Source organism: Centroberyx gerrardi, chromosome 2 (genome assembly GCF_048128805.1).
Source record: "Centroberyx gerrardi isolate f3 chromosome 2, fCenGer3.hap1.cur.20231027, whole genome shotgun sequence".
Lineage (NCBI taxonomy): Eukaryota > Metazoa > Chordata > Actinopteri > Beryciformes > Berycidae > Centroberyx > Centroberyx gerrardi.
In genome coordinates this window covers 35,998,296-36,008,046 of record NC_135998.1, presented here as the reverse complement: position 1 = coordinate 36,008,046, position 9,751 = coordinate 35,998,296, and the positions used below count along the sequence as shown (strand labels likewise).

Here is a 9,751-nt window from a genome sequence, read left to right as displayed (position 1 = left end):
TCCCTTCACACACACACACACACACACACACACACCACACACACACACACAGACACACACCTAGCTTCTAAAATATAGTCTCTTTGCACAGACAGGTGTAGAAAGAAAGAAAGAAAGAAAGAAAGAAAGAGGGGAAAAGAGAGAGAAAGGAAGAAAGAAAGAAAGAAAGAAAGAAGGAAAAAAGAAAGAGAAAGAAAGAGAGAAAGACAGAGAAAGAAACAACACAAGAAAGAAAGACGATGAGGTTCATACTTTGCTATGATGAGTTCGAATCCAGCCTTGACCCATGACCTTTATCACGTCTCTCTCTCTCTCTCTCTCTCTCTCTCTCTCTCTCTCTCTCTCTCTCACAGAGATAATAAAGGTAATATTAATATTAAAGCAGCAGTGATCTCACCTGGTTCAGTCTCTCTGTGGTGGGGGAGGAGCGGGAGCGGAGGTGTTGAGGAGCCGTCTGTCTCTCCTCCGATCGCTCCAGCAGATCCTCAGCTGAGGCCGACCTCCCGGAGCCCCGGCCCGGCCCGGCCCCCGGTCCGGCTCCGTCCTGCTGCTGGTCTGGAGGGGCGCTGGGAACAGAAACCAAGGAGGGGCGTAATGTGACTGGCATCCTAGGATGTGGCAATTCTTAGTATTTCTGGTGATTTTGGTTCTTGGAGGTGTGAAGTAATGACAGTAAAAAAAACTGAATCATGTTACTGTGCCGTTTCCCCACAGTCACCAACTATAAGACACGCCCCCTTGTACAAGCCAGTCAGATTTTGCTCCAGTGTAGACGCTGGACTGTCTGAAATCGACCAATCAGCGCTAAGAGGAGGGCGGGCCTGCGAGAATGGCCAGCCAATCAGAGCAGTAGCTCATTAGCATAAGAAGCTGCTTATAAAACAACCTATTTTCTTGTAGGTGGGAAACAAACACTGGGAAGTGAATAGCTAAAGCTATAACTAAACGATTTTTAGTTTAGTTTGTCTGGAATCAAACTATGGGAAGAGAGATCTGCTGCTGTTGAAAGTGCGTTTTCTTTTTGTCTATTCCACCAATCCTCTACAGAACCTGGCAGCTTTAGACGCTCGTCATTAAAATGAACAAACCATCAGACTCAGAGCTGCTACCAGCTCTCATTTTCTCACTTTTAGGGTAATGCTAATCGCCTGCTATTACTTAACATGCTGTACTGCTAAGGTGTTAGCATGCGCTCCAGACAGAGAGATCTACCAGAGACACAGAGAGGATTTTGGTGCCAATCCTCTCCTGACATTTTGGGTAAAGTGACCAACGGGCCAAACTCCCAAAAAGTCAGTGAAAGTCCTTTAAGTCTGTGTTGTAAACTGCGAAAGAGCTGTGGTTTACGTTGACTTCGGGCAGTAGTTTACCTCGTGGGCTGGAGGGCGGCGGGCGGCGGCCTGGGAGCCGTCACCCTGCCCGGGTAGAAGAGGCTCCACAGGTCGGCCCCGGGAGGCAGGGTGGAGCACAGGCGCCGCTCCCCAGAGGAGAAGCTCCGGTCTGGGCCAGAGTCCTGCAGGGAGAGCAGGCTGGAGGTGGAGGAGAGACTGAGGGTGTCCAGGTGGGAGGAGGAGGAGGCTGGAGAGAGGAGGAGGAGGAGGAGGAGGAGGAGGAGGGGGAGGGAGGGAGGAGGTGGAGGAGGAGGAGGAGGAGGGGGAGGGGGAGGGACAGGAGGAGGGAGGAAGAGTGGGAGGGAGGGGGGAAGACAAGGAGGATGAGGGAGGAGAGAGGGGAGGAGGGAGGAAGAGGAGGAGGAGGGAGGAGAAGGATGCAGAAGGAGGAGGAGAAAGACGGAGGAGGGAAAAGGAGGAGGAAGAGGGAGGAGAAGAGGAAGAGGAGGGAGGAGATGAGGAGAGAGGGGAGGAGGAGGAAGGAGAGATAAGAGGGAGGTCAGAGGGAGGAGCATGAGCTAACGTTTAGCTAGCAACCACTGTTAGCTGAGCTAGCTTAGCTTGGTTGTGCGACGTTCACGCTCAGTGTGGCTCCTTTCTCTACTGTTCTGTACGGTCAGCTGACTCTGCTGCTTTCCTCTGAGAGACTCGGAGGAGCACAGGAAACCAAAACGGTAATTTGAAGTTTAAACTGATATTGTAAATTGTCTTGTAGTCGACCAACAAGCTGTTTGTTGCATCGACACTTCTGTGTTTTTACCGTCAGGTCGGAGATGTCGGAGCCTTCAGGAAGTTCAGTTAAGTTACTAGGAATTCCCACTCAGAGGTTGATGTGAACGTTTTTCCCCATTCGGAAGCTAGCTAATTACGGTAACGCCCATATGACTTGAACGTGGCATTAACCGTGGTACCTTCAGTCAAGGTAACGTTAGCAGATAGCCAGCTACTGCTAACGTTAGCCGCCTTTCTGCTAATGTTACTGCAGCTCTGTAAAACTAGCAGATAGCTAACTGCTAGCTAGTGTAGTGCTGCCGTTCCATCAGCAGCAAACTGTTTTCCTCTTCTGGTGTTATGAAGAGTTTCCCTCCCTCTCTACATTCATCCTTCCATCTCTCCTGGATCAATCTATCCATCCTTCTATCATCCATCATTTATCTTTCTTCCCTTGATCTATCCATTTATCCATTTCCCTCAATTGACCAATTAAAGCTTTTCTTTTATCCATCCATCCATCTCTCCTTGATCCATCTATCTATCCCTCCCTCATTCCAGTAATTAATGATGTTTTTCTTTCATCCATCTACTGTATCTATCCTTCCTTCTGTCTCTCCTTGGTCCATCCATCAATCCTTTGCTCATTCCATCAATCAATTATGGTTCTATTTAATCCATGAATCCATCATTCATGTACCTGTGTGGTTGTTGTGTTCAGGGTGTAGATAGGCGCTGCGAGGCCTCAGCGCTCTCCCCTGTCCTCCCTCCTCTCTCCTCCTCCCTCTCTTCCTCTCCACGTATTCGGCCAGAGCGTCCTGCTGAAGCTGACGGAGTTCGGGTCGTGACACGCCGCTCTGCGAAGCTCCGCCCCCGACGCTGCGGCTGGCCGCCAACTCAAACATCCTCCGACGGTCCGCCACGCTGGTCTCTGATGGAGGGGGAGAGTTGGGTCAGAGCCATGAGCCAGACTTCTCAGTAATCCACTGTACCACTTGGTTAGTTTTTTCAGACCTGACACTTTATTTTGTAGTGTTTCATGTCATAAAACAGATTTACACAGAACACCTGGTACATGCACGGTATCAGCTAGCTAGCAACGCAACCGGTTTCTCTGCAAATCTTAATTCTTAACAATTTACAGTCCATTAGATTAGATTTGATTGGATTAGATTAGATTGAATGTAACTTTAATAAATAGCCAATATCCCCATGGGGATCAGTTTCATCTAATCCAGAGGTGTGACCAAGTCAACTTCATTCGAGTCCCAAGTCAGTCTCAAGTCTTGAGGCTCAAGTCTCAAGTCAAGTCCCAAGTCAAAATGTAGATTACCAAGTCAAGTCCAAGTCAAGTCCAAGTCATTAATGTCAAGTCTCAAGTCTAAATGTAGAACAGAAGTCAAGTCAGAACAAATCAAGAGTCCAGTATGAATTTAATATCTTAAAGAAAACTAAATATCTAGGACTTTTCAATGCAATATGGTTTTAATAGGATAAAAACTTGGTAAGAGCATCATGAGTTTGATTTCTATAATCAGTTTCAAATTCAATAAATTCAATCAAGATCTCAAGTCAAGACTTTAGAAACCTTTTCAAGTCATCAAAGTACAAGTCAGAGTCAAGTCCCAAGTCACCAGAACCCAAGTCAAGTCAAGTCTCAAGTCTTCTCTTCATGCATCAAGTCAAGTCTCAAGTCTTCTCTTCATGCATCAAGTCTCAGGCAATTAAAACTGTGACTCGAGTCTGACTCAAGTCCAAGTCATGTGACTTGAGTCCCCACCTCTGATCTAGTCTAATGAACTCCTAAATTGTAAGAATCTATAACTTTCTAAATTATAAGACATAAAGAGAGACTAGCGGAGACTAATATCACAAATAAGCAACGCTGTTAACATCAGGAGAAGTGAAGAGATTTAAAGACCCATGAAGCGGCATGGAGAGCGTGATTTGCTTCCGTGTTGACGTATTTCCGAACGAAACAGAAGCATCAGTGGGAGGGGCTTATTTGAATATTAATGAGATATGGAGGAAGTGGGCGGACAGCAGTTTGCACTGGGTTGTGGAGGAATATTCTCCGCCTCCGTCGCCCGTCTGGGAAAAGAGTTTTAGGTGAAGCACCAGACCCAGAAACAAAAACACTCCATCCATGTTCTGTGTGTATCAATATAACATCGTCCTTAATATCTCTTTGGTAAGACGACATAAATTTTGATTACAGGGTGACACAGAGTCGCCATCGTCATAAATATCATCGTACATCACTACTTAGCAAAGGCCATGCAGTGGGACTGTGAAGCCGAACTTTTAGGTTCTGGATTGGGTGTTACTGCCTACACATTTAACATTAGCAACATGCTTTTTTGGCAGTTATTACCCATTTTCACCCACCAGCCCAAAAGAACAGAGAGCTGGAAAATCATTTTCATTTACCTCCTCCCCGCCTGAAGAGGGCGGCGGTCTCGGCGTCCGACACCCCGACCTCGTGCATGTTCTCCGGCTCCGAGTACGAACGTTTCTTCTGCTCCGCGGTCAGTCGCTTGCGGCCGCAGATCCGCGACGGAGGCGGTCCGACCGGGGGGACGCTGGGCAGGGCGGGGGGGCTCGGGCCTCGCATCTCCGGACTGATCATGTGCCTCTCCTTCGGGGCGTGAGGGGAAGTGACCGGCGGCGGGGAGGAGAGAGGCGGCGGCACCGGGACGAGACCCCCCAGGGGTTTGGGCATGGTTTTAGGGCCTTTCTTCTCCAGAGAGTGGTGCTTGGTGGAGACGGGCGGAGGCTGGTGGTTGTTGGAGGAGGAGACGGGAGGAGCGGCAGGAGGCGGAGGGCTGGTGAGGTCTCTCCGCCTGAAGGAGGTGGAGCGCAGGACCTTGGACTGGGCGTCTTTCAGAGAGTCTCTGTAAGATCTGTTCAAAGACATAAAGAGCAGGTTCAGCAAGTCGGGACAGTCCAGACCGCTGAGAGGCAGGCTGGCAGGCACAGTGAAGAAGACTCACTTTCACATGACTTCAGTATGCTAGGAGGAGTCTAGACCCTCTGATCTAGACTCTGATCTAGACCCTCTGACCTGTTGGAGGAGTCTAGACCCTCTGACCTGTTGAAGGAGTCTAGACCCTCTGATCTAGACCTCTGATCTAGACCCTCTGACCTGTTGAAGGAGGAGCCTGGACCGTCTGATCTGTTGAAGGAGGAGTCTAGACCCTCTGACCTGTTGAAGGAAGTCTAGACCCTCTGATCTAGACCTCTGATCTAGACCCTCTGACCTGTTGAAGGAGTCTAGACCCTCTGACCTGTTGAAGGAGGAGTCCTGACCCTCTGACCAGTTGAAGGAGGAGTCCTGACCCTCTGACCAGTTGAAGGAGGAGTCCTGACCCTCTGACCAGTTGAAGGAGGAGTCCTGACCCTCTGACCAGTTGAAGGAGGAGCCTGGATCCTCTGACCTATTGAAGGAGGAGTCTAGACCCTCTGATCTAGACCTCTCATCTAGACCCTCTGACCTGTTGAAGGAGTCTAGACCCTCTGACCAGTTGAAGGAGGAGTCCTGACCCTCTGACCTGTTGAAGGAGTCTAGACCCTCTGACCTGTTGAAGGAGGCGTCCTGGATGGGGCCCAGCAGCTCCTGCAGGTCTTGTCTCCAGGGGAAATCCCGCCCGCCGCCCGGCTCGCTCTCTCCCAGCTGGAAGGTGCTGCGGCTCCTCTGGAGGGCTGAACTGGGATCTGCTGCGTTCCTGAACACCACAGAGAAAATGAACAGTCATGTGACACTTCACAGGATCTGATGTGAGCCTCTCTTGTGCATTTAGAGTGAAAATCATTAATCCTGTACTTAATTTCAACATGTTTGTCCTGCATCTGCTTCTAGGGTCAGAAAATCAAGCTGAAACTTCTGGCCACACCTCAATCAGTGATGCCGGTATTTCACCTTTGGCAGCGTCAAATGCTTTACAATCAGAAAACTGTTACTGCTCCGTTATATCACACACACACACACACACACACACACACACACACCTATTCGATCTCGCTCCCCACCACACTTTTTTTGCATCTTTCAAAACTGTGTACCAGGTGGAGACGGGCTGACAGCAGTGAGTTTACGCGCTTTACAAGTCAACAGGTCAGCAGATCAGCCTGTCTACCTGTGCTGCGTCTGGTCGCTGCTGCCTCCTCTGTAGCTCATGGTCCTGTGGGCTTTAGTCCCACTGGTGCTTCTCTCCAGCATGTTTCGGAGGTCCTCCGCACCACAGGGGGCGCTCCTGCCTTTCTCGTTCGGCTGGTTCTAGGAGCAGAAAACACGAAGCAGTCAAGCCACGTCAATGATGGTGAGGAGCAAGATTTCCGAGTTGAGGAGGTCAGGTCAGCAGCTCGGTCTGGTAAGTCTGGACAATACTGTCTTACAGACTCTGGGGTCCGAGGATATTTACGTGCAAACATGATACTTGTATGTAAATTGACATTGATATTTGCATCACATTGACAAGATCCCTTCTTCTGTCGAGGCAGTTCGAGGCAACAAAACAAGGTGTTCACAAATAAACATCAAGCAGAGAGAAGCAGAAAACAAGGAGGGGTCAAACAGCATCATAATACTAGGAGCAGAAAACAAGGAGGGGTCATCATAAGACAGCCACAGATCCTTTGAGCATTACCTTGTGCTGGTTGGCCTTGTTTTGTGCGTGGCCGGTGCTGTGACTGCGCTGCTTTCCACCACGCTCGCGACGCTCGAACCGACTGACCTTCTCCAGCACAGAGAGGCTACGGGTGGCTCCCTGTTTACCGTCGCTAACCTGGCTACTGTCGCCGTAGCTGCTGTTGCCTTGGCTACTGCCGGTAGTAACGACGCTGTCGGGGCTGGAGCATCGCTGGACCTCGGCCAGGGCGATCTCCAGGCGGGTCAGCGGGTGTTCTCGATCTCGTTCTCTCTCCCAGTGTTGGTGATGCAGAGCCGCGGAGTCGCTGTGGTGTCGGGGAGAAGGGTGAGGGTTCAACTGGGCGGGTGGGGCCGTTGCCACCTGGCCCTGGGCGACCCGGGGCAACACCGCAGGCTCCGGATGGACGCTGGGCTGCTCCGATGTTCTGAAGGAAGGGAAGGAGGAGAAGGAGGGAGAGGAGGAGCAGGAGGAGACGGAGACGAAGAAGAAGCAGAGGACATCACCATCACCACCACCAATATCACGTCAATTCATTTCTAAGAACAAACTTACAAAGTTCCACAGATAAATACAGATATATATGTATATACAACCAACCAACTAACCGACTACTCACTTTCTGTTCCTGCTAAGAGATAAATGGCTAAATGTAATGTGACAAACCAACCAGCTCCATACCTGCTCCTGTCTCCTCTGGACTGGACGGGGGTGAAGGGGTCTCTCCTCTCCTGACCACCGGACTGGGAGGACGGGGGCCTGAAGCCATGGGTCGACTGGGGACCCTGGAAATCCTGGCTGTGTCCCTGGAACATTTGGTTGTGGCCTTGGTTTGTATGGGTGTGGGGTGCTTGGAAGCTCTGAGCGTGAGGCCCTTGGTGGTTCTGGGGCCTGTGGGGCCCGGCCTGGCCCTCCGCTGCCCCGCCTGCAGCTCGGACGTGGGATCTGTACAGTGAGGAGTCAGCCTCTTCCTGCTGGGGCCTAGCAAAGGCAGAAGACTGCGTTAGCCTTAAAGGGGCAGTGAGTACGATTTTAACTGTCCCGTAGCATAAGGACCATAATATATCTGCAGGGGTTGATAGGATTATTAATCAATCAAAGTCAAAGTCAACTTTATTGCCATTACAACCAAAGGTTATTAGGAATTTATCTTGGTGAACTCAATACCAATAGCTCAATGATTATTTGGCCATGTGCTGAGATCAATGGCTTTCAAAACTCACTTTCTGGTAGGCTTGGACCGATATTTGACATCAAATATTGCGATATTTTGTTAATATCGTAATATTTTCCGCAGTACCAAATATGCTAGGCTATTATTATTAATAGCCTAAGAGTTTGATGTAATGGGTAGATGGATAGATGGATGGAATGAGGATGAGAAAGAGACAGAAAAGCGAACAGTCAACAAACAAGAAACAACCAAACAAACCAATAAAAGCACCTGTCTGGCTCCTGTGCCTGAGTCCTGAGCGGGGTGGAAGCAGGCGAGATGGACGAGGAGGACGAGTGGGAGTACGATGAAGAAGAAGGGTTATTTTGGTATCCGTTCTCCACGGCTGACATCCCTCCGTCTCTCCACCCTTCCATCCCTCCTCCATCCCTCGCTCCGATGCCCGGCAGCCCTTGATGCTGCTGCCGGCCGCTCTCCTTGGCCAAAGCGGGGTAGACTCCGGTGGAGGACGGGCCGGGGCCGGAGCTGGGCATCTGGGCGAAGTGGGGCTCAGGCTGGGGGACGGGGTACACGCCGGTGGGCAACATGAGGCGGCCGGACTGGGCGGCACCGCCCGGAGATCCGGAGGAGGGTCCGGAGGAGGGTCCGGAGGAGGGTCCGGAGGAGGGTCCGGGAGAGGGGGCGGGCTGGGGGAAGCCTCCCCCCTGTCGAGGCTTGGTGGTGGGGCTGCTCTCTGGACTCTTCTCCATCACCGTGTGGAGCTGGCCCTCGGCGCCGTACGAGCCTTTACCTGGGTGACGACAACCGTACTAGTGCTGATGCTGCTAGCAAGAATAATGCTGAGGATGCTAATAACAACGCTAGTCCTAATTGTCCTCTCAAGTGTTGTTGTCATTTCAGCACTTTTGGATTCTATCTGGATCCATTTCTTTTTCGTCTATGGCAAAACTGAATGGGATTTTCTTAAAATGGATGAAATAATGTAATTACAAATAACAAATGACAAAGTTCTCACATATTTTAATGCATTACGGTATTTTCAAAAAATATTTTGCTAACAACCATGGTGTGGAAAGCCACGGAAAGCTGCAATGCTAAGCTAAGTCTGGCTGGTTATTTTTTTGCATTGCAGGTCCAATAACATCAGAATTCACCTCAACAATTCATTTTCATGATAGACTGAAACGGGATCTGGAATCCCATATTTGGGATGAAAAATTAGCTCATGCTTGAGAGGACAATTACAAAAAATAATAAATAAATAACAATAATAATAATAACAGCAATACTAAGATTCATAATAATAGATAATGGGTCTGTTTATTCAGTGCATTTCACAACCAAGGGTTTAGTGAAAACATTTTTACAACATTTATCTGACATATACAATTTTACAGCTTTGTCACAAACCCAATAAATTGATGACAGAAAAATAAAACTGTTTGAGAACGACAAAAACTACAGAAAAAGTCAGAGTGTGTACCTGAAGCCACAGAGCCACTGGAGTGATGCCAGGAACCCTTATGCAGTGACCTGAGTAAAATACATTAGATTAGATTAGATTAGATTAGATTAGATTAGATTGGTGGTAAAAGCAGATTATATTAAATGAGATTAAATTAGATTAGATTTTAAGACATTACATTTCATTACACCTGAGTACATTATATTTGACAAGAACATTTTCAAGTTTCAGCTCCATGAGTCTTACATGCCGTACATGAACGGCGTACAGCTCTCTTCATGTTTGCACTTGCACAATTTTGCAGCTGTAAGAGGCGGGCTCTGTGTGTTTGTTTGTTTGTGCGTTTTTTTGCTGTTTAGGCGGC

General features: G+C 49.1%; 1 protein-coding gene across 1 annotated transcript in view; it reads right to left on the bottom strand.

Annotated features, from left to right (window-relative positions):
- The window catches only part of shroom3 (shroom family member 3), a 27,832-nt gene extending 18,382 nt beyond the window's left edge, over nt 1-9,450 (bottom strand). Inside the window, exons 1-10 of the mRNA XM_078286339.1 lie at nt 9,406-9,450; nt 8,193-8,712; nt 7,430-7,729; nt 6,749-7,175; nt 6,239-6,378; nt 5,681-5,827; nt 4,533-5,005; nt 2,803-3,033; nt 1,371-1,578; nt 398-566 (exon numbers count right to left, since the gene is read on the bottom strand). Coding sequence (XP_078142465.1) covers nt 398-566; nt 1,371-1,578; nt 2,803-3,033; nt 4,533-5,005; nt 5,681-5,827; nt 6,239-6,378; nt 6,749-7,175; nt 7,430-7,729; nt 8,193-8,671 — 2,574 coding nt within the window. The 5' untranslated portion in view covers nt 8,672-8,712; nt 9,406-9,450. The remainder of the gene's footprint in view (nt 1-397; nt 567-1,370; nt 1,579-2,802; nt 3,034-4,532; nt 5,006-5,680; nt 5,828-6,238; nt 6,379-6,748; nt 7,176-7,429; nt 7,730-8,192; nt 8,713-9,405) is intronic.
- Nucleotides 9,451-9,751: the final 301 nt, after the last annotated feature.